The 25752-nt window shown below is 41.0% G+C and overlaps 1 protein-coding gene across 2 annotated transcripts in view; it reads left to right on the forward strand.

Annotated features, from left to right (window-relative positions):
• scfd1 (sec1 family domain containing 1) overlaps nucleotides 1-25752 on the forward strand; it is a 181024-nt gene that overhangs the window by 13234 nt on the left and 142038 nt on the right. For both annotated transcript variants that reach the window (XM_039741264.1, XM_039741263.1), the window contains exons 5-10: nucleotides 489-611; nucleotides 1270-1357; nucleotides 5183-5272; nucleotides 6664-6719; nucleotides 12162-12247; nucleotides 14026-14125. In XM_039741264.1, the coding sequence (XP_039597198.1) occupies nucleotides 489-611; nucleotides 1270-1357; nucleotides 5183-5272; nucleotides 6664-6719; nucleotides 12162-12247; nucleotides 14026-14125 (543 nt within the window). The remainder of the gene's footprint in view (nucleotides 1-488; nucleotides 612-1269; nucleotides 1358-5182; nucleotides 5273-6663; nucleotides 6720-12161; nucleotides 12248-14025; nucleotides 14126-25752) is intronic.

Genomic DNA, 25752 nt, shown 5'->3' on the forward strand with positions numbered 1-25752 from the left:
CATCTTCACCAAATTAATTTCCATGCAAATGACAGGGATATGATAGATAGATACTTTATTAATCCCAAGGGAAATTCACATAATTAAACATGATAATTAAACATAAAGGCTAATTATGACATTTTTAGATTGAACATTGCAGGACCTATTATTTTAATATTGGCAGCATAAGCATTGTCTCTTTATATAATAAGAATAATAGTAATGTTTCAAAATAATAAAAACAAATTGTATATATAGTGTACATGATGTTTAAAACTGAAACCACAGTGAGCAGCAAATCCACACTGAGCATATCTAAACAAATGACCTTCTTTAATGAATCCTGTCAGGTAAATTTAGACAAGGTGGCAAAGTGACGCTAGGATTGCTGTTAGAACCAAAAATTAGGGTGGGAACCTTTTGTAATTTACTGCTATATTTAATTAGTCTTTAATTAATCAGTTTCCACACATGCTAAAATTACTTTTATTTCTTTTTTTCTGAAGGATCTTCGAAGTCAACTATATGAGTCTTACTACTTGAACTTCATTTCTGCCATTTCAAGAAGCAAACTTGAAGACATTGCAAGTGCCGCTCTGGGAGCAAATGCAGTCACCCAAATCACTAAAGTAGGCATTTCTTCTGTTAAGCATGTGATGGCCCCCCCTCATCCTTGAACTGTTGTGGCCAAACCGTTTGATTGAGTTCTGTCTTTCTGTCTGTCTAGCTACATAGATGTCATCCGTATGGAGAAGGCTTAAACAGAGAAAGGATGCACAGGCATCTCTGTCATTTTTTATTTTAGAAAACAGACCATCACAAGAAATCTGACTCCACATTATTAATGCAGTGTTGATTGCAATTGAAGTATGATGACGGCACCTCCTGCACACCTTTAGCTGAAGTACAGCACAAAAGTAATGAAATGAATTGACGCAAATTGTAGAAAGTAAGCTTTTTGCTAAGTTCATGTTGACCTCTTGCCCTCATTTTACAGAATTTCAATTTCTGCATACAGTCTGTTCTAATGATAAAAGGCTGCTAGTAAGAATCACAAACCCATATTTCATAATGAGCCATGTATGCAAACTGCACTACACACATTTACACGGGGAATTAGCCTTCAAATCGGGAAGTTGAATGTGCTTCACCCAACAATGAAACCTTTTTCTTTGCTGACAAGCAGCCACAGAGGACAAGCAAGTAATGTCAGAAGATTCTGTGTCGATTTCTGTTTTGCTTTTGTGACTACTTCATATTCCAGTTTGAAAATCTTGCTTCTGACAGGTTTTTGATCAGTATCTCAACTTTATTACACTGGAGGATGACATGTTTGTTCTCTGCAATCAAAACAAAGAGCTCATCTCATACCACGGTTGGTTCATTTCTGGCTGTTTTTATATATTTGTAAGGTACAAACTGTCTTAGAATATATAATAATAATAATAATACATTTTATTTCTTTGTAGGCGCCTTTCTAAACACTCAAGGACGCCGAACAATAGATAAAACACAGATGATAAACAAAACTAAAATACAAAAATTAAAGTCGGGCAGAGCAATTGTAATCAAAGAGAAAAAGCCGTCTTAAACAAATGAGTTTTAAGTTTAGATTTGAAAAGTGAAAATGACTCAATATTTCTAAGCTCAGGTGGTAGTGAGTTGGTAGAGAGTGGGGAGCTCAGCATTCAGTCTTAGTGGTCAGAAGGACGAAGGGGGCAGTCAAGTGGATGGAGGAAGAGGATTTAAGGGTATATGCCTGAAGGTTGTGTCTTTTTTATTTTGGCAAGAATGCAGTTGGAAAAAACGTGTGAAGCAAATGAGAACTCGGAGGCACTGAGCTAGCTGTCCAGGGGCTCAGCAGGCCTTAATATCAGGGATCAGAGGCTGCTTTCATATCTTTCAGCAGGGACAATCTGGAAACGTTATTCAGGATGTCACAAACCTCTTTAAATGTCTTCTTCATAGCTATTGAAGTGTTTTGAAGAGATGTCTACCATCAAGCATTGAATGACTGTTTTTTTGTTTTAGTTTTTCTGCTATGATAACTCCATATTATCTACACATGATTTCCTTCTTCTTCTTCTTTTATAGCAGTTGGCAGACTAACGTAAATGGTACATTACTGCCACCTACTGAGCTGGAGTGTGGAGCAGAGACCTTAGGGTTAAAAAAACAAACTGAAACGATATCAAAACTTTTTAAAAATTCAACTAAGCATTTTAAGACACTGTATTGCCAACACTGTCCATAGATTTCAGCTTTTTTAAAAAGATTGTTCTTTGCTCCTTATATGCAGTGCACTCCAGTAATGTAAGCTTCACTGTTTCAGGATAAATGCATTTTCTGCATATCCCTGTGTCGTGTTTGTTTGTTTATTTTAAACAGTGAATAATTTAAGCCTGTGTGCCCAAGACATAATCATGTAAATAATAATAATAATTTTAATAGCATATTTTATTTACATAGTGCCTTTCCCATACACAGTCCCTCCTGTTACCCGTGATTTTTCTTTTACAAGAAACGGTAGAATTTTTTTTTTTTTATGACAACAAATGATAGGTCTTTAAAGTTAAAGCCCAAAGTTGACTAAAGAAATACTCCACATAAAGAAATCAATAAATAGATGGATAACTATATATATATATATATATATATATATATATATATATATATATATATATATATATATATATATATATATATATACAGTCATATGAAAATGTTTGTGAACTCCTCTTAATTTTTTGGATTTTTGTTTCTCATTGGCTGAGCCTCCAAAGTATCAACTTCCTTTTAATATACGCCATGCCTTATGGACACAGTAATATTTCAGCAGTGACATGAAGTTTATTGGATTAACAGAAAATATTCAATATGCATCATAACAAAATGAGAAAGGCACCCCAACAGAGATATGACATCAATACTTAGCTGAGCCTCCTTTTGCTCCTTTGAGCCTCCAGACGCTGTCCTCCTGTAGCCTGTGACGAGTGTCTGGATTCTGGATGTTGGTATTTCTGACCATTCTTCATACAAAATCTCTCCAGTTCAGTTCAATCTGATGGACAGCCTGCTTCAAATCATCCCATAAATTATCAATGATATTCAAGTCAGGGGACTGTGACGGCCATTCCAGAACATTGTACTTCTCTGTCTGCATGAATGCCTCTGTAGATTTCCAACTGTGTTTTGGCTCATTGTCTTGTTGGAATATCCAACCCCTGCTTAAGTAACTTCAACTTTGTGACTGATGCTTGAACATTATCCTGAAGAATTTGTTGATATTGGGTTGAATTCATCCGACCCTCGACTTTAACAAGGGCCTCAGTCTCTGAACCAGCCACACAGCCCCACAGCATGATGGGACCTCCACCAAATTTGATAGGAGGTAGCAGGTGTTTTTCATGGAATGCGGTGTTCTTCTTCCGCCATGCAAAGTGCTTTTTGTTGTGACCAAATAACTCAACTTTTGTCTCATCAGTCCAAAGCACTTTGTTCCCAAATGAATCTGGCTTGTGTAAATGAGCATTGGCACACAACAAGTGACTCTGTTTGTGGTGTGAGTGCAGAAAGGGCTTCTCTCTCATCACCCTGCCATACAGATGTTCTTTGTGCAAAGTGTTCTGAATTGTAGAACGATGTACAGATACACCATCTGCAGCGAGATGTTCTTGCAGGTCTTTGGAGGTGATCTGTGGTTGTCTGTCACCATTCTCACAATCCTGCCTCTTCATATGCCGCTCCTGTGTTTGTCTTGGCCTGCCAGACCTGCTGTGTTGGTTTAACAGCCACTGTGCCTGTGGCCTTCCATTTCCTGATTCCATTCCTTACAGTTGAACCTGACAGTTTAAACCTCTGAGATGGCTTTTTGTAGCCTTCCCCTACACCAGGAGACTCAACAATCTTTGTTTTCAGATCTTTGAGAGTTGCTTTGAGGATCCCATGCTGTCTGTCACTCTTCAGAGGAGAGTCAAAGGGAAGGAAGCACAACTTGTAATTGACCACCTTAAATACCTTTGACCACTCATGATTGGACACTCCTGTCTGTGAAGTTCAAGGCTGAACGAACTCATCCAGCCAAGTAATCAGCATTGAGCAGCGACAGGCATTCAAATCAGCACAATGACAAGGGGACCCACATTTGTGCACAGCCAGTTTTTCACATTTGATTTAATTTCATACGACTAAATACTGCGTCACTAAAAAATCTTTGTTCAGAAAACACCGCAGTACTCCTAGGAAATGAAAGACATACCACTGTTATCTTTTTTGTTGAAAGGAGAGTCAATTGTGCAGGCTGAGAGGGGCTCCCAGACTTTTTCATATGACTGTATATAATCTCATATATAAATGTGTATGCGTGGAAGTGTGTGTGTCTGTCTGTCTGACCTGATTTAAATGCACAGTGGGATGTCTGAAACTTCAGATTACGCTTTAGAAAGAAGGACCTGGGAGTCATGGAGGACTCTTTACTATGAACGTCCTGACAGAGGATAGAAGAAATTAAGAGGGCAAAATGGCTGGAGTACAAGTCAAGGAAGGTTATGCCTAAGGGGTTTAATGCAATGGAGGTCTTACCTGGAGTACTGCATGTAGTTTTGATATCCGGGCTACAAAAGCGAAGTGACAAAGCAGCACTAGAGAAACACAGAGGAGAACAATTAGGCCGATTCAGGACGAAGTGGGAGTGATTTAAGGAGGTGTACCTCTTCAGTTTGAGCAACCAGACATTAAGAGGGGACGTGATTCGAGTGTTTAAAATTATGGAAGAAAGGAATACAGTGGATCCAGGTTGTTACTTAAAAATGAGTACGACAAGAACATGGAGACATTGTTGTACACTTGCTAAGGGTAAATTCCACATATGGAATAAATGACTAGTTAGACTGTATGATCGTAGGACTTTCAGGACCTTCAAAACTTGATGTGATGCTACTGTATTTTGGAGTAATTGGGTGGCTAGGATGGGCCTGCCCTAAAGTTCTGATACTCTTTAACTTGGATAGTTTGGCTATATTGGATGTTTTTTATGAGCACATTGTATACTGTGTGACTTAGTCAAATCCACATAACTAAAGATGTGTGTGTGTGATTTTTATTTCAGCTAACTTGGTCCTGTATGTATACAAATTGTTTCTTTGTTTCAATACCTGCACTTCTATAAACTCATTCATCTTTTTTTTCTTTTGACCTCAAGCCATTAACAAGTCCGACATCACTGACACAGACATGGAAACCATAATGGACACAATAGTTGACAGTCTTTTTTGCTTCTTAGTTACTCTGGGTAAGTACACTTTATTGGTTGAAGATGATTTGGTGAAAGGTGTCGATTTTGTAATCATTATGATTATTAACCGTTTAGAGCAATTGTTTTTGTATAAAATGATTTCTGAGGCAAAACATTTTCATACATGACACCATTCACTTAAATGAATAAAAGGACAATATTAACTCTTTGAGGGCTGAATATTTTTTTCTGAAAGCACACAAAGCAATGGTTTCATACAGAAATGAACATCATCAATCAAGATTTCTGTTGCTGCGCGCTGTGGCTACAAGTTCGCCAGAAATGCGCGGCACGCTGGCTGCCAGGCTGTCTTTGTGTGGCAGTGGCAGGCACAGTGCATCGCAATACGCTTTGTACTTCTTGTCATTGTAAGTGGCGGTCCTCCCAGGCGACCGCTGCCGTAGGTGCATCAGCTGCACAAACCTGCTCAGGACTTTGATCAGCTGATGCTGGCACCTCACATTTGTTTTCGATCACAAGTCAGAGTCCAATGGAGTAATAATATGCAGATGTCGTCCACAGCGTATTTTGGATTTATGCATTCACTTCAATCTCTCGCCAGATGTCAATGCCATTTCTGCCACCGTTCACTCCTCGCTGCTCACTTGAGAATGTCGGTCAAATCAATGAAGCGAACTTTACTTCTAGGAAGGAGAGTCCACCTAAAACATAACGGCAGGTTTTGTCACCGTTTACAGACAAAAGTTGACACCCGCCTTGAAAGAGTTAACCAGTTATTACCCGTATCAGTGTCACATTCAGCTGTTATGTTTATTTTAACAAATTTTTTGTCTCACTCGTGGCCCCGGTGGGCCATTTTACCTCAAATTGATCTCATTTAATTAGCTGCTGTTTTTTATTATTATTTTGCATTCAGAGAAGCACAGCAAATTGTTATAAGACATTTAGAAATATTTTAGTTTTGTCTTTACCCGCTAAATTCGCTTTGTTGGTTTTATTATTAATTTGCTTTGTTTCTATGCAGTTTGCTCCCAAGCATTTTAGTATAAAATATTGTTTTTTTTTGTTTTTTTTTATTTCACTTCATTTTCAGCTAAGATTTGTGCTCGTAGCTGTCTGTCATTCTGCAGTCCCTTGACGTCTCTTTACCTCTGAACGCTGGTGCTGAGTGGCTACACTGTGCCTGCGCCAGCCTCTGTAGCCACGGTCAGCTACTGCATACCTGCCATGTAATCAGAATACATTTTATATAAATTGCTTTTCTAAATCCAACAAAGCCAAAAGCCATGTTGAGCATAGATATCACCGTAATCATAAAATGTGCACTTATAAAATATGAATTCCAAGAATTGCATGTCTGCTTATGGACTTGTAACAGTGATAACGTAATAACACTTACTTGCATTGCATCTTGTCATGTCTTCTAGGTGCTGTGCCCATACTTAGATGTCCGAGAGGGAATGCAGCAGAAATGGTTGCTGTGGTAAGAATTCACAAAGCACGTCCTTTAGAAGTAAAACGTATCATTTTGGGCTCATTGCTATGGCTGCTGAATATTAGTAAACTCTTTAATCTGTTTTCATTTGCTGTTTAGCTGAACTGTTTATCTTTTTTGTCACTTGAGCTTGGGCTGTATGTCTTGCTCTAGTTACTGTGTAAGCAGTGTCCACTGACCATTAGAACAATCTGGACGAGAGCAGGCAATTCAGCCCAACAAAGCTCACCAGTCCTCTCCACTTATTTCTTGTAAAAAAACGTCAAGTCGAGTTTTGAAAGCCCCTAAAGTCCTCCTGTCCATCACACTATTTGGTCGCTTATTCCAAGTGTCTATCGTTCTTTATGTGAAGCAAAACGTCCTAATGTTTTTGTGTGAAATTTCCCCTTCGCAAGTTTCCAACTGTGTCCCTGTGTTCTTAATGAACTCATTTTAAAATCACCGTCTTGATCCACTGAACTGATTCCCTTCATCATTTTAAACACTTCAGTCAGGTCTCCTCTTCATCTCTGTAAAGGCTCAGCTCTTTTAATCTTTCATCATAACTCATGCCCTATAGCCCCCCATTATCAGCCCAGTTGCTCCTCTCTGGACCTTCTCTTGTGCTGTTATGTCCTTTGTGTAGCCTGGAGACCCAAACTGCACCCTGGACTCCAGATGAGGCCTCACCAGTGAGTTATAAAGGTTGAGCAGAACCTCCTGTGACTTGTACTCCACATGTCAAGGCGCTATATAACCTGACATTCTGTGAGCCTTCTTAATGGCTTCTGAACACTGTCGGGAAGTCGATAGCTTAGAGTCCACTACGACTCCTTCTCATAAGGTGGACTCTCGATTTTCAGGCCCCCCATTGTGTATTCAAACCTCACATTTTTACTTCCTATTTGTAATTCTTTACATTTACTGACATTACATTTCATCGTCCACAAATCTGCCCAAGCCTGTCTGCTGTCCAAGTCCTTCTGTGATGATATAACGGATTCCAAATTATCTGCTAATCCACCTATCTTGGTGTCATCTGCAAACTTCACCAGCTTGTTCCTTATATTCCTATCTAAATCATTTATAGATATTAAAAATAGCACTGACCCCTGCTGGTCACCACTCTTAACATCGGCCAATTCTCATGAGGTTCCTCACACCATCACCCTCTACTTCCTGTGTCTGAGCCAGTTCTGCACCCATCTACACCCCACACCCAGAACTGCCACTTCTTTTAGTTTGATACCCACCCTCTCATGTGGCACCTCATCAAATCCTTCTCAATTTGCTCTGTAGTATGATTGTCTTTCTTCTTTTTATTCTGTCTGCTCGATTAAAAAAGGAATGATGCTATTGGTGCTCATTGTGTGGAGAAAAGACTTGCTTTCCTGCCCCAAACCCAGAATCTCCAAGTTGGCCACATTTTTATATCAAAAATGAAGATTTATTGTACATAAAATAGAAGGAAGAACAAAGGGAGAATATCCATCCATCCATCCATCCATCCTCTTCCACTTCTCCAAGATCGGGTCGCGGGGGCAGCAGCTTGAGCAGAAATACCCAGACTTCCCTCTCCTCGGCCACTTCTTTTAGCTCTTCCGGGGGAATCCCGAGGCGTTCCCAGTCCAGCCGGGAGACATACCCCCTCCAGCATGTCCTGGGTCTTCCCCGGGGCCTCCTCTCAGTTGGATGTGCCCGGAGCACCTCACCAGGGTGGCGTCCAGGAGCCACCTCATCTGACTCCTCTCAATGCGGAGGAGCAGCGGCTCAACTCTCAGCTCCTCCCGGATGACTGAGCTTCTCACCTTATCTTTAAGGGAAAGCCCAGACACCCTGTGGAAGAAACTCATTTCAGCCGCTTGTATTCGCGATCTCGTTCTTTCGGTCACTACCCATAGCTCATGACCACAGGTGAGGGTAGGAACGTAGATTGACTGGTAAATTGAGAGCTTTGCCTTATGGCTCAGCTCCTTTTTCACCACGACAGACTGATACAGAGGCCACATCACTGTGGACACCGCACCGATATGCCTGTCGATCTCACGCTCCATTCTTCCCTCACTCGTGAACAAAAGGGTGAAATAACCAGAAATAAAACAAACCCAACGTCCACTCTTTGTCTTACCAAAAATGCTTGCACACTAGGATTTGTAAAAGCATGTTTGTGATGCGCAATCTGTTGGAATGACAAATGCAATGAGTATGTCTCGGTCATATGCCATTTGATATGGGATTCGTAAAGGGTGCGTCTTTATGTGTATGTATTGTGTAATAAGTAATCTGTAAAGTCTGTAATAGCATTTACCTGTGAATTTGTTTCTGCATATTCAGGCTGTACACCATGAAGAGCGCCACACAAAAATAAACTACATTGAATTGAAGGAAGTGCAAGGCAGGGACCAGCCCTGAATAGAGTGTCATCCCTTCACAGAGCTCACTTACACTAGGAAAAGTTTGAGTTTTCTTAAGTGAATTACACATCACAGTGGGATTGTCTCTGCATTTCTGCATTGTGAATGCTGTTGGGTTACACAGCTTGCTGAGGTTCATACAATGAATCTGCAGTCTGGATGATAATGTCATTGTTGTGGTTTACCGTTCATCAACTGTAAGAGAAAATTTAGGGGCAACATAATTAAAGCCCATTAAGTTTTTTGGTTAACAGTGCACATTAAAAAATATATAGCATTTGTCTTAGCAATAGAATGAAGAGACTGGTGAAATATTGGATGAAGAGAGAGAATGCACTAGGAGGTAGTTTAAGAAATTGGCTGATGTCGTGTGCCCAGTAAAGACTTGACAGATGTCACAGTCACAAAATTCCATTAAAGGGTAAGAGCTGAACTTTAGAGGTATTGGAAGAACAAGAATATATTATATAAGAATATATATATATATACTACTGGGAACATCTCAGGTCTTTTAACCCATCAGAGTAAATGTCAGACATTCTTTAAGCATTAATTCAGCACTGTCCTGTCATTTTTTTTTTAAATATGGGTCTCTGTCTTTGCACTGTGACCATTCCATGGCACCTATGCTCAGGGTACTAACCCTTGGAGCGCTCCCTCTTAATGAAGAGAAGTTAAAGATTCATGAGCAAGCTTCCTCCTGCCTGGTCCTTCAGGATGGTTATTTAAATCAATATAAATAAATACTCTTCCACACACCTAATGCTGATGTCATATTATGTGTCTGCGGTGGGCTGGCACCCTGCCTGGAGTTTGTTTCCTGCCTTGCGCCCTGTGCTGGCTGGGATTGGCTCCAGCAGACCCCCGTGACCCTGTAGTTAGGATACACATCAGATCTCAATGGGAAAAAGAAATCCTCCTGGATATCTATACTGATATAGACTGGGTAATGTGTTAGGAACGAAAGGATGCCACATCGTTTGATGGAAATGAAAATGATCAACCTACAGAGCCCTGAATTCAAAGACGCCCCAAAAATCAGAGTGAAAAAATGATGTGGCAGGCTAGTCCATTTTGCCCAAATTGAATTGCAGCAACTCAAATTGTACGCAGCACTTTGTATGGCCCCTGTGTTCTTGTATACATGCCTGACAACATCGGTGCATGCTTCTAATGAGATGACAGATGGTGTTGTGGGGGATCTCCTCCCAGATCTGGACCAGGGCATCACTGAGCTCCTGGACAGTCTGAGGTGCAACCTGGTGGCATTGGATGGACCAAAACATAATGTCCCAGAGGTGTTCTACTGGATTTAGGTCAGGAAAGTGTGGTGGCCAGTCAATGGTATCAGTTCCTTTATCCTCCAGGAACTGCCTGCATACTCTCACCACATGAGGCCAGGAATTGTTATGCACCAGGAGCCACTGTACCAGCATAGGGTCTGACGATGGGTCCAAGGATTTCATCCTGAAACCTAATGGCAGCCAAGGTGCCTTTGTCAAGCCTGTAGCGGTCTGTGTGACCCTCCATGGATATGCCTCCCCAGACAATCATTAACCCACCACCAAACTGCTCATGCTGAATGATGTTACAGGCAGCATAATGTTCTCCATGGCTTCTCCAGACCCTTTCACTTCTGTCTCGTGCTCAGGGTGAACCTGCTCTCATCTGTAAAAAGCACAGGGCACCAGTGGTGCATCTGCCAATTCTGGTATTCTATGGCGAATGCCAATCGAGCTGCATGCTGCTGGGCAGTGAGCTCAGGGCCCATTAGAGGACATGGGGCCCTTGGGTCACCCTCATGAAGTCTTTCTGGTTGTTTGGTCAGAGACATTCACACCAGTGGCCTGCTGGAGGTCATTTTGTAGGGCTCTGGCAGTGCTCATCCTGTTCCTCCTTGCCCAAAGGAGCAGATACTGGTCCTGCTGATGGGTTATGGACCTTCTATGGCCCTCTCCAGCTCTCCTAGAGTAACTGCTTGTCTCCTAGAATCTCCTCCATGCCCTTGAGACTGTGCAGGGAGACACAGCAAACCTTCTGGCAATGACACGTATTGATAGTTGGACTACCTGTGCAACCTCTGTAGGGTCCAGGTATCGCCTCATGCTACCAGTAGTGACACTGACTGTAGCCAAATGTAAAACTAGTGAAGAAACAGTCAGAAAAGATGAGGAGGGAAAAATGTCAGTGGCCTCCACCTGTTAAACCATTCCTGTTTTGGGGGTCATCTCATTGTTGCCCCTCTAGTGCATCTGTTGTTAATTTCATTAACACCACAGCAGCTGAAAGTGATTAACAACCCCCTCTGCTACTTAACTGACTAGATTAATATCCCATAAGTTTCATTGACTTTATGCTATACTCTTATTAAAAAGTGTTCCTTTCATTCTTTTGAGCAGTATAGTTATGAGGTATGTCAGATTTGCCAAACATAGTTGCTGATCTCATTGTTGAACCATGTTAATTTAAATGACTGAAAATCATTGGCCGTGTCACATTTAACAGTCGCATATTTGCTCCTTTTTCTGGCAGCCAATCACATGCTTGTATAATGGAGCCCATGCAGTACCAAAGGTTAACAGCTATCTGACTCATAGTGGCTATAGTGGGTCCAGCCACAGTCTCTGCTCTTTTTCTTTTTTCCATTCTCTTGTGGTGTGTAAAACATGAGACATTAGACTGACAAGCTTCTCTTCTGTTTGTGAGGTCTCGTGTTCCTTAATCCTCGTCACTGCTTTGTATATGCCTTGTATGTTCAGATGAGCATTAATTGGTTGTCAGCTCTCATACACACAGAGCCCGCCCCCATGACTATAAAGGCAAAAATCAAACCTGTTTGAGCCTGTCGGAGCGAGTTATGGAGTCGTTGAAGTGAGTCACAGGGCTCGTCACATTAGGCGATTGGCTTCATGGGAGCGCACCGCTCACCGCCTCTGCCGCAATAAAATCGTGTAAATGAAGGTTGTGACTAAAAATCACTGGAAATGTTGCATAAATGCCAAGGTTTTTACTTTATTTCATCTTCATTTTTTTAAAGAAACTGGACAAGAAGCTCAGAGAAAACCTCAGAGATGCAAGAAACAGCCTCTTTACAAGTGACACGATGGGAACTGGACAGTTCAGGTATGTCATGTGTGCATTTGAGATGTTTTGTATGATTATGCACCGTATATACTGTGTGTACGCATGTCTCTGTAAAGGAGGTCAAGCCTTGTCTGAATTTTTTTCTACTTTTATTTTAATCTTAGTGTCCTGAGAAACTCTCTAAAAGTAAACATTTAGCTTATTTTTTCAGCTAAAGCAAATAGCAACGATGCCTCCCTTACCTGGGAGCAAGAAGAATGAAGTGTAAGCCTAAAAATCAGTGAAACAACAGGGGCTACTCGTAAATAAGTAAACGGCGAGGTTACATTAAAAATGAAGGAAACCATTTCACACTATTAAATACATTTTTGAGTGCGAGGCTATACGGAAAAAGCCAGTGGATATTGGTTTGTGTCTTTGTCTTTCAATTAAAAAGAGAACTACAGTCGTGGCCACAAGTTTTGAGAATGAGCCAAGTGTTGGTTTTCACCAAGTTTGCTGCTTCAGTGTTTTTAGATCTTTGTGTCAGATGTTTCTCTGGTGTACTGAAGTAGAATGACAAGCATTTTATTAGTTTCAAAGGCTTTTACATAGATAGATACTTTAGTAATGCCACATGTAACATAATGTAACATACTCCACCAGCAGCATACTGATGTTTATTGACAGTGACATGAAGTTTATTCAAAGAGTCCAGATTTGCAGTGTTGGCCCTTCTTTCCTTTTCAAGACCTCTGCAATTCGCCCTGGCAGGCTGTCTGTCAATCAACTTCTGGGTCAAATCCTGACTGATGGCAGCTGCCCATTCTTGCATAATCAGAATTGGTGGGTTTTTGTTTGTCCACCCACCGCCTCTTGAGGATTGACCACAAGTTGTCAATGGGATTAAAGATCTGGGGAGTTTCCTGGCCATGGACCGAGAATGTCGATGTTTTGTTCCCCGAGCCACTTTTAGTTCTCACTGTTGCCTTATGGCCCGGTGCTCCGTCATGTTGGTTACCAAGCTGTTCTTGGGTGGTTGGGAGAAGTTGCCCTCGGAGGGTGTTTTGGTCCCATTCACAAATCGCCACCACAGAAAACCGGAAAAAGAACAGCAGAGTAAGCAGGGGTTAGTATGGATTTTGGAGCCACGAAAAAAAATGGCAATTCAATGCATATACAAACGGTTAAACTAAAATGAAGCCGTGAGAAAGCCACGTTAAAATAATGAGTTTTTATCAGTTTTGTGCTCCACCGTATTAGCCTGGCGAATGCCTATCAGTAAACTCGTATAGCAGATTTGAGGTGCATAACAGCAGAAGGCCGCCCGCCACCACTTCTTTGAAGTTTAGCTCTTGGAAGATCTGAGGTTTGATTTGGAGTGTCAGGTGAAAGACATTCTGAAATATAAGATGGAGCAGATTATTGAAGGTTTTGTAAACCATCAGCAGTATTTTACAGTCAATTCTAAATGACACAGGTAACCAGTGTAGTGACATCAAAACTGGGGTGATGTGCTCGGATTTTCTTTTATTAGTTAAGGTTCTAGCAGTTGCATTCTGCACTCGTTGCAATCGATCAGTCCTCCATTTTCACCTATCCACACTGCAATGCCAGTCCAGGGTTTTCAGAAATGTATGGCTCTGGGGAGATTTTCAAAAGTCTTTGTTTTCAGGGTTAATAATGCCAAGGTATTGTGGAGGAAAGGAAAGAAACAAACTAATGTGTGCATTAATGTGCACACCATGGAGTAATGTGACTGTAGCACAGCAAACAAGTTTCACTTTGAGATTCCAGAGTACTTTTTTATTGAGTCATTCCCTACTTTCTTCTTACAGCTTCCAGAGACCTTTACTAGTCCTTTTAGACAGAAATTTAGATTTGGCTACTCCATTGCACCACACGTGGACGTATCAAGCCCTGGTGCATGATGTTCTGGTAAGACATGTCATAACTTTACGTCATCTCAATATGTAGTCTCATGTAAATTAAATGAAATGCAGAAGGACTGCACTATTTGTTTGCAGTATCAGCTGGGTGTAAACGACTAATGTTATTTATTTATAGATCTAGTATGTTGTTGTTTTCTTCTTTTTTATATTTGGTAATACATTATTCTCAAGTTTTCTATTTCCTTCTTTTTGGTTCAGAATCCTATTGATTCTGTTTTGTTTTAAAGCTTTTACTTTTATTTTAATGTTGGAATTTTGATGCCATATAGTTTTTTGTATGAGCACCGCCGTTTTGTGGTTTGTTGTCAGGATTTTGTGCGTCCCTGAAGCCTGAGATAAGGGACTTCATTGGTGTGCCACTCTTTAACCATCAAGCATTCTTTCAGGATTGTGGATCGCAAAACTAAACCCTTTTGTGTATTTGTGCTTTTGTGAAAGATTCTTCAGTATTGTAAACTTCTTACTTTAGTCGTAGTTTAGCTTCATGGAGGTTCATATATGGGCTTAGGATTTAATAACAAATGCTTGCCAGTGAAATTCCTATTTTTTTTATACAAAAGAAGAAAAAAATAACACACCGCATTTTATAATTCTTCTTCTTTCGGCTGCTCCTGTTAAGAGTCGCCACAGCAGATCATCTTGTTCCATATTTTCTGTCCTCGTCATCTTGCTCTGTCACACCCGTCACCTGCATGTCCTCTCTCACCACATCCATAAACCTTCTCTTAGGCCTTCCTCTTTTCCTCTTGCCTGGCAGCTCTATCCTTCGCATCCTTCTCTCAATATACCCAGCATCTCTCCTCTGCACATGTCCAAACCAACGCCTTCTCGTCTCTCTGACTTTGTCCCCCAACCGTCCAACCTGAGCAAACCATCTAATGTCCTCATTTCTAATCCTGTCCATCCTCGTCACACCCAATGCAAATCTTAGCCTCTTCAACTCTGCCACTGTCAAAATCCTTAAAGGTCAGTATGAGATTTTCAGTTCTTCTCTACCTGCACACTCGTCTTTTCAGGACAGCAGCTTGCATGTATAAAAGTTCTGTTTTTAGAGGTGGTTGAGGCCGTGTAGAAGACGCCAGGGGGCAGCAAGGTGTTAAGGAGTCTGACAGCTTGGGGGTAAAAACTCTCCTGCAGCCTGGCAGATCTGGATCTGAAACTGCTGTATCTTCTCTTGGATGGCAGAACTGTGAAAAGTCAATGTGAGGGGTGTAAGAGGGTCCAACACAATGCTCCAGGCCTTGTGGACACTGTGTTTGTAAAATATGTCCTGTAGTGAAGGGAGAGGCACCCCAATAATGTTCTCTGCTGTCTTCACTATCCTTTGCAGGCACTTGCTGTCAGATATATTGCAGTTGCCATCATACCAGACCGTGATGCAGCTGGTCAGGACGCTCTCAATGGTGCCTCTGTAGAACATGGTGAGGATAGAAGTGGGAAGACTTGCTCACTTCAGCCACCTCAGGAAGTGTAGCCTCTGCTGGGCTTTCTTGATTAGTGATGACGTGTTATGTGTCCACGTACAGTAAGTTCCTCAGTTATGTGCACACCGAGGATCTTGGTACTCCTAACAGTCTCCACATCTAAACCGTTGATGCCGAGTGGGATGTGAGCAGGATGTGATTTTCTGAAGTCCACGATTATCTCTTTTGTCTTGTCGACATTGAGAGATAGATTGCTGTCTTCACACCATGCGTCATTTTATATCCCATTCCCGTCAATAGAAAGCTGAAAATGTACTGTATCTAAGGAATTCAGACATGTAATTCATTAGCTCATCAGTATTAATGCATTTTTTCATTTGGCTTTATGACACAATTCTTTTAAGAAGGAGAACAGACAAATTAAATATAATCCCGACAAAATGGATCCTTTTGCGGTGGTACACAAGAAAAATGTGCTCAATAATGTTTAAAAATTTAGGGTACGGTGATCCTCCTTCTCATTTTCGCATAAAGTACTCGTATTCAAAAATGATATACAGTATGAGTGTTTTGTTGTGGTAGGTGTGGGGTGCCCTTTGACCTAAAATATAATACAATACAATATAATTTATTTTTGTATAGCCCAAAATCACAAAAGAAGTGCCACAATGGGCTTTAACAGGCCCTGACTTTTGACAGCTCGCTGTTACTGGTATTATATAATTGATTTAGTATTAATGTGGAATGGCACAGTATTATATGAAATTGTAAGTATTTTGTGATCATATATCTTTAAATTCATGATGAATGAGATGTGGTGCAAATAATACGCGAGCTTTGTGTGATAAATGACTATTATAATTTACTATGACTCTATGCCTGCGGTGGGCTGGCGCCCTGCCTGGGGTTTGTTTCCTGCCTTGCGCCCTGTGTTGGCTGGGATTGGCTCCAGCAGACCCCTGTGACCCTGTAGTTAGGATATAGCGGGTTGGATAATGGATGGATGGATGGATGGATAACTCTATGCATACATTAGGTTACGTTTCCACTTGTATAATCCAAAACATATTTTTAATATTTCTAATACTTGTGTAGGATTTTGTTGAAGTTCACGGTTTAAAAGACTACTGAAGAATCTCGGAGGATAAAATAAAAAACCCTTTTTATGTTTCACACCACTTATTTGTATGCCGATGTGTCAAATTGATTAATTAATAAAATGTGTCAAGTGAAGGCCTAACTGGAGCCAGACTCTGATTTGGTGTTCAAGTTGAGAGCCAGCTTCTTACACTGAAATATTTCAGATCATTTTACAAAGTCCTTATGAGCTCAGAAACTTAATAGTGTTCCAAATTTGTCAAAACAAGTTTGAAAATAATAGGTTATGTCATGATGTATTTTTGGTTTTGCGCTCATATTTGAAAAATTTGCTCTTTTTTTTCCTCCAGTTTCCACAATTCTCACAGCTTCTGAGCTTTAGACGTTATCTCATTAAACAGCAATAATCGCAGACATTGAGTTTAATAAATTGTTTTCATTTTTTTCTCCATCTCTTTATGTTTTCATTGATAGAGTGTATTAAATTAAATTACTTCTATAATGAAAATTATGGGTAAAATACTTTGTGTTTAATTTGTTCTCCAGTGGTTTGAATTAAGTTTTGATTAATTTTTAAAGACTAAAATTAGTTTTGTTTTCAATCCATCCAATGCAAAGCAGGTTTCTAATTTTGCACTGAGAATGACTGCTGACCTAGCAATTCTAGATTTGGCTGTCTGCGGTGGAAATAAAGTTGAATATGGGCACCAAAAATGGCACAATAAAGGAGTATAGAAAATAAATTACAAAGGAAGTGAAGTGGTACAGTAAGTGATTAGTGACTTAACTTACTCTGTTAAAAATCAGTCACTGATTACGTCTATAAACTCCTGCTTTTGCGCTCTGTTAACTGCAAGTTTAGCCTCAGTAATATTTGAGTGATTCAACTTCCCCATGGCTATAATTTCCCCTCCATACTTTCCTTTTTATTATTATCATTACAGAGATGTAAATTGAAGCTGTTGTTTGCTTTACATGGTCCATATCACACTTTTAATATGAGTGTTCAATCCCTGATGCTGTCTAATTAAATCCAAACGTCCTCACTAAGTTGTGGCTCACCACCTAATTAAAGGAGACTTGCATTTAAGTCCTATCTTCTTATATAATACGCTACCCTGGCTGTTCATTTGTCTGTCCAGGATTTGAAATCACCTGTAGCTTGAAAAGCGTTTGACCTATTGACCTGAAATTTGGTACTCATATACTACATGATGTCTACTGTCCGCTTTCGGGGTGATGATTGACCTCCAAGGTTGTTCCTCTTTTTATTTTTATTTTATTGTAGAATCAACTCTCAGCAGGGCGGCTGTGCTGCACATGCATTTGTAAAGTGCAGTTTCTGTGGGGTGGTGCTATATGGGCAAGTGATCCATCATTTCTTCTTTTTCTGTCCGTCATCATATTAGATTTTGCCTTTCTTATCTATCTTTCTTTCTGTGTGTCTATCTGTCGAGCACATTCCTTGCTTCTCAGACTCTGTTCTTTCAAGGCGTCTTGCTCACCTCCATTTTACTTTCATAGTTCCCGTCTTTAAAGGCAACTTTCAACATGGGTCCTATGCCTTGACTCCTTGTGTCTCTCACACTCACACTTTCTCTTTTGATTGTGCCACCAAAGCCAAAGTGGCCAATCGGATTGCTCAGCTCACAATCACACCCTAGCATTTTCTTCTTATATAATACGCTACCTACCGTGGCTGTCCGTTTGTCTGTCCAGGATTTTAAATCACATGTAGCTCACAAACCATTTGACTGATTGACCTCAAATTTGGTACACATATACTACATGTCGTCGACTATTCGCTTTCAGGGTGATGATTGCCCTCCAATGCTATTCCTCTTTTTATTTTTATTTTATTGTAGAATCAACTCTTGGCAGCGGCAAGCAGGGTGGTCTTGCGGCACATGTTTACAGGTGCCATTTTCATCCCTACCACCTTCATATCTTAAATCATTCTTGAGGCAGATTGAACACTTAAGTGTCATCTTAGGAGAAAAATGTAGGAAAACGTACAAAATAATTGCAACACAAACACTAGCTTAATCAGTTTTAACGCGAAAAGATGCCGTCAAAAGAAGAGAAGAAGTGGGCCGCTAGGGTGGAAAAGAGAAGAGCTGCTCAGGAAGCAGCAAGCGCATCAACCTCTGAGCAAACAAATGCTAAACATACAGAGAAAGAGGATGTAAACTATAAGTCAAGTGTATTCACAGCACATTATCGTCATCGCAGTGCGCCATTACTGGGATTTTACAAATGGTAGCTCCCACACCTTTTTCGATTTTGTTGAACAGTCCTGAATAATGTCCTGTCTACGTGCCCATCTCTATTATTTAGCCATGTTTCTATTATTCCAGTATATCGTAGTTATGTGCAACTACTTTACATACAATCCAACTCACTTATTTTATTCTTAGTATTTCATCTCTTAAGGCAAGCAATTTATGGTATATATATATATATATATATATATATATATATATATATATATATATATAGTGGTAGATAGGGGACGCTCTCGCTCCCTTGAACCCCTGTCTACGACTCCAAACACCAGGTAAAAGTCCAACAGTTGACTTTATTTAAATGGCACAGTGTACAAAGCACACCCTCCACCGCAATACTCATATACTAATCATAAATACAATCCTCCAGCTCCCAGACACGCTGCCACCCTTCTACCCAGCTCAGCTCGCCGTCTGGGAGCTCCCACAGTCCTTTTATACTCCCTGACCCAGAAGTGTTCCCAATCCCCAGTCCGTGTGATTCTCAATCACTTCCTGGTCAGGTAAAAGTTCTTTTCTTCACCCCGGAAGCCCGACGAACTTCCAGGTCATAGGGCACGAAGAAGTCTTCGGTCCTCCCTGCAGCTCCCTCTTGTGGCCCCCATGGCATCCAGCAGGGCTGTGCATAAAACTCTATTGTCCTTGATGGCCTGCTGGTCTTCTGGGGACCTCCATGCTGCAAGGAGGGCTCCACCTAGCGGCTTGGGTGTATTGGCTGGGATAAACGTCCTCCACAATATATATATATATATATATATATGTGGCTTTCTTTTTATTTCTTTTAACAGTGTGCTAGAACTTTCAAAGTCACTCTGTATTTATACTTCTGCCTGTGTCTTGATGTGACGTTCTAAGCCTGGCCTCTTGTAAAGTAGCCCACTCTGCACATCCAACCTCTCGATTCCCCAATTTAAACAAACTTTGACTAACCTACTCATATGCCTCTCCAATACATTGGTACCCCTGGTGTTCAGATGTAACCCATCATGGCAGAACAGGTGCCATCTGTTCCAGAAGCACACCCAATGCCCCACAACCCTATGACCCTGTGTCCTATAATAAGATGTGAGCCACATTTCAAATCTGTTACCTGGACTGACATGTAGCACATGCAGAACTTCAGAGAAGACCATCTTGCCAGTTCTGCACTTCAGTTTGGCACCTTTGGCACTGTTTTTTGTTTAAGAATTACAAGCTCCCAACTAAGACTTGCGTTTTTTTTATTTAAAATCTTAGGAAAGTTATCACACAAAATTGATTGGCCCTCACCTGTTCCTCGACTAAGGTTTCTTTTGCGTGATTTCAAATCTCAGCCACTCAAGAATTGATGTTTTCTCGAGAATTCAAATGGGATGAGAAGTGGAGCTTAGCCAAAGTATAGTCCAGCAAGTATTGGATCAATACCAGAAAAACAGATTACTGAATGCCACGATAAAGGGAAGAGGCGAAAGAGTTGGCAGGAAAACGAAGCCAAAGTCAAGATATGAAAACGAACCTCTCTACTTGTTAGTACAGCTAAGCTACCACAATGAAGACTTTTGCTTATTCACCAAGAGTAAACTCCACGAGCGCAGAATTTCTACATAATGGCCGCCGCATCATCAGTGCAACCAGACAAGTCCTCAGATGTCTAGATGGTGTTGCATAGACACACAATAAATAATGTTAAAAAATAGAAACATAAGTACAGCTAGCATGGAGCACTAAGTAAACGACAAAACTAGATTGTTTGTAAAAGTCTAATTGAAGCAAAATAAATACTATATAAATGCCCAGAAATAACAAAATGAGTAATCAACTATAATCATAACAGCTTTCACTGGTCACTCAGAGCTGGGGTGCCTTTGTCATAGGTGTCCTGTCAGCCATTCACGCTGCAAAATAAACCAACAAATCAAAAGAATGTGCCGCTTTAAAACAGCAGAAAGAGATTCAGCTAGACATTAGAACTGCTCAGATGAGACGAGCACCAAAACTGAAGCTCTGGTTCCAGGAAAAAGTCAAAATCAGGATTGAAGCAGGATTTTTGGCATCAGGGCAGGGGACGTTAGCCAAATGCTGCTGCCAGAGTTCTGACATGGACCAGACTTACTGAACATGTCACCCCTCAACTGACTTGACTACACTGGTTTCCTGTATAATATTGCATTATCCTACTGACTTACAGATTACCTGTCATCATTGTTTACCGTACGACCAGCCTTCCAGACAGCTGTCATCCTCTGATGTCGGCTTTGTCTCATTGATCTGTTTGGCTCCTTTGTCTCTGTAATTCTCTTCCTCTGTCTGTTCGCAAATTTCCATCAATGTCGGCTTTGACCGCCACCTTTGGAAATGCACCTTTTTTTTCTCTTCTGCCCTGTAATTGGCAATACCTGAACCTGTAACTGTATTCAGGAATTGTATTCTTCTGTAACCACTGCACTGATCTCGTTGGTTCTCTATTGTCATCCCATACCAGTAATTGATGGCCATGTACCCATCAGTGTATCTTATATAGACTGTCCTAGATTTGTTTCATGTAATTTTAAAAAACGGTCAAGCCCAAGTATCAGTCGGACTGAGCTGGTATGAGCTGATGTAAGACTGAGTAATGTTTTGTTGTCATCTAGTGGATAAAATATATCATGCTGCAAAAAAATGTCAAACATTTCTATGAGTTTTGTCACTCTCTGATAACTCATCAGTATTCATGAGTGGGGCCGAGCCTTCAACCAAAGCACACAATGGCATGTTGTAAACGAAAAGCAGTGGTTGCAGACGGGGTGACGGCGCTGGGCATCCAATCCAAAGAGTGTTGCTCTCTAGGAGAGCCCTGTTTTGACAATTGTTTAAATTTAATATGAACAAATGTAAATTACCGTATATACTCACGTATAAGTCGGGTCGGGGCGGCACGGTGGCGCAGTGGTAGTGCTTCCCGGGTCCTCCCTGCGTGGAGTTTGCATGTTCTCCCCGTGTCTGCTTGGGTTTCCTCCCACAGTCCAAAGGCATGCAGGTTAGGTGGATTGGCGATCCTAAATTGGCCCTAGCGTGTGGGTGTGTTTGTGTGTGTCCTGCGGTGGGTTGGCACCCTGCCTGGGATTGGTTCCTGCCTTGTGCCCTGTGTTGGCTGGGATTGGCTCCAGCAGACCCCCGTGACCCTGTGTTTGGATTCAGCGGGTTAGCATATGGATAGGTCTTGAAAACCGAAAAATCGATCATAAAATCAGACCCTGACTTATACGCCCGTTCAAAAATGCAAAACTTATTTTTATTTTTTACATCTTGCCTCCTCCAATCTCGCACCAGTTTCTCAGACGCATCATATTTTGTTGCAGCAGCGCAGTCACCAATTTCGTTTGCCACTTCCAACGATGTTTAATTTAAAACCAGCTTCATATTTTCTTCCATCGTAGATAAGGGATGCTCTTACGATAAAGGTGTATGAGAGTGTGAGATCGAAAAACACAAATCAGTGCAAACATCACTTAGGAATAGTTTGGGTATCACCGTGTGGTCACGTAGGCACAATAGAGAGAGAGAGAGGTCAGGGGCACACGCTGATGCAGCGCCTTGCCACACCCATACAGAAAGAAAAGGCCGTGTGCCCCGCGGTGACTCTCTCAGTGGGCAGGCGTTAGCATATCATAATCTCTTGGACCAATACCGTGAGTTTTTAGCATTCAACTTATACGACAGACATTATAAAATACCAGAAATTATACTGTGAAATCATGTCCCGACTTATCTGCGGGAGAACCACGAGTATATATGGTAAGTACCGCTCAGTTTTCGACAGATTCTGTACTGTTATTTTACAAAGCTGACAGATTCACACTGAGTGGCAATGTAATGAAAATAGCACATAGGAGTGTCATTGTACTTTGTACAAGCCAACTGTGATAAGAATGTAAGTTTAATGTCACTGTGCTTTGTACAAAAATTATTTTATAAATCCACTCCCATGTACAGGCCAGGCCAAAGTCAGCACACAGGGGCTCTCAGCATTTAGAACTGCTAGGTAAGCATTTGAAGAGAGAAGGTACAACTACGAAAATAGGCATTGGACTATTTCTGTATGTTAGAGACAAAATGGAGTCCTCTCCTTCCCTTGTTTGGAACCTAAGTAAGGGCCTGCACGTGGAGAAGACAGTATAAAAAGACTTGGACAGCAGTCAAACTCTTCAAAGCCGACGGACGGACGGATGGGTGATATCATCATTCGTCCTGAAAACCCTTCCAGCGCAGAGACAGAAAATGGCAGACTGTATAGATCGAGATCCCACCTTGATAAAAGTATTGGCTTGCTATGGCTTCCTCCGTCTGTAGTGCTATTTTCTCTTATGTGATTTTTACCGCCGTATCACTATGGGAGGGGTATCGTCTTTTAATATCATATCTCTATATTTTTCGGTTACTTAAAACGCCGCAATTACAAAAGACATTTTTCCAACTAGGGAGCTATTGCCCCTAAAAGGAAACGCCAACATCGGAGGTACGACAGCTGTCTGGAAGGCTGGTCATACTGTTAACGATGATGAGCCTTTATGAATCAGTAGGGTAATGCAATATTATATACTGTAAATATATCAATGTTAACAGTCCATAAATACATTGGGCAAACAGTGAAGCAGGAGTTACAGCCAAGGGTGGAGGGATGCAGTAAGCTTCCATGTAGTGAAAGAATATAAGCGATCATAAGTGTGCCTTTTTCAGTTGTTCTTGTCTAGCTGTCTACAGAACAGAGATCACAATTTAACGTCAGGGGGATCGACATTCAGTAATGACAGTGCCTAATGATGGCTTTATGAGGTGAATCCATGGCTCTGGCCCTGAAAGGTGCCGTATAAGCACACGAGTGGCACAGCAGATTGCACAGCATCCTTTTAAAATGGCAGAATCTCACAACACCTTCTTAAGACTTCTTAGTTGTCTTGCTATGGCTTTCTTCATCTGTAATGGCGCGTAAATCATCAGTAAAGAAAGCCAAGTTATTTTCTCTTATGTGATTTTTACCGCTGTATCACTATTGGAGAGGTATCGCCTTTTAATATCATATCTATATAATTTTTGGTTACTTAAAATGCCGCAGTTACAAAAGAACTTATTCCAACTAGGGAGCTATCGCCCCCTAAAGGAACAGCATCCAATCAGAGTGTAGATTTCAGTGACTACAAAGTCCATCAAAGTTATTTGACATTACAGTGGAGTCGGCATCTGTAGGGCCAGGAATAAGGCGTAAAGAAGAGCCCATCTAAAACATCTTACAAATAAAAAGCCTCTTGTAAAAAAAAATGGCTTCTTCAAAATTAAAAAATTATTTTTGAAAGGGCTCTTTGTTTTGTTTTTTTTTTTTCCCCTAACTTTGAGGAAAGTCGGTCCCTTCAAAGTGTGAAAGCGCCTGTTTGTCAGGCAAGATTACCACGGCTGATTAATGCGTACAGCACTCAGAATGACAATCAGGCTACGGAGATTAAGCACAAAATATTGCGTTCCGAACTCCTTGATCTGCAGATGTCATTAGCAGTGAGCGATGGGTGGGCCTTCGTCAGGCAGCGTGTCGCCCAGTCTGGTGTAACACATTTAAAAGAAACCAAATACTAGCGTTCACAGTCACCAACGGCCACAGGATTTGTGTTTTTATGGAAAAACAGCTCCCTGCATGCCCGGCAAAGGAGGGAAATGTGCTCTTTATGTCGTGGTAGGTAATATGTCTCTCTGAATGCTGGCGTCTCAAAGGTTTTAGGACAAAAGGGTGGCCACCAGCACGTCACAATACACACAGACATGTAAATTTCCAATCCGTTACAGTTTTAATGTGATAAATAAATAGAAGAACACTGAGTCCCCGATTTATCGGCACAGAGATTCTTATTTGGTTTTCACACTTGCCAAAATCAACAACTCTGATCTTCAAATGGGCATCCAGACAACATTAGGTCACTGCAAAGACTTGCGTGTGTCATTGCATGCAATTTCAATCAGATTTAACTGGGCCTGAAAACTGCGTTTGACATATTGGTTTCTTAAATGAGGAAAAAAATATATATATTCAGCTTCCCTGCTGGAAATCCTTAAATATTTTAAAGTGGTCTGCTGTCAGCCCTCATTTGTTTATTCATTTTTTTTTTTTTGGTTTTCAGGACCTGTCCAGCAGGCTCACTTTTGTAATGGAACTGATGACGTCTGCCTGTCACTTAACTCTGATTAAACGCTGGTTCAGTGCCCGCCTTATTGCAGACATACTGTTTTTATAGTAAAAATTAAACAGTTTTAAATGATCCCATTCAAGTTATTGCATCAGACAGTATGAGTAATAGTAGCTACAGTTTAAGGGCTGGACGCAAGACTTGGCGTTCTTGAGGTGCCTTCTCCTTCCTCTTGTTTTTTAACCTTGAAACCGCTTGCCAGCAGTTAATGGTTTGTCAGTCCGCATCCATACTGGTCCAGTCTGCAGCATCCTTTGACCTCGGACCTGGCACTTTCAAATCGTCTCTCAACCTGGGCCTCCGCACTCCTCTCCATCCTCCTCCGTCCACTGACTTTTCCACTCGGGTCATTTTCCCTACCCGCATACAGTGTGCCCAAACAAAAAAAGAAACGTCCCTTTTCCAGGACTGTGTATTTCAACAATAATGTTTTAAAAATCCAAATAACTTTAGAGATCTTCATTGTAAAGGGTTTAAACAATGTTTTCCATGCATGTTCAATTAACCATAATCAATTAATTAACATGCACCTGTGGAATGGTCGTTAAGACCTTAACAGCTTACAGAAAGTAGGCATTTAAGGTGACAGTCCTAAAAACGCAGGACACTAAAGAG

This window comes from Polypterus senegalus, chromosome 18 (genome assembly GCF_016835505.1).
Source record: "Polypterus senegalus isolate Bchr_013 chromosome 18, ASM1683550v1, whole genome shotgun sequence".
In the NCBI taxonomy this organism is placed as follows: domain Eukaryota; kingdom Metazoa; phylum Chordata; class Cladistia; order Polypteriformes; family Polypteridae; genus Polypterus; species Polypterus senegalus.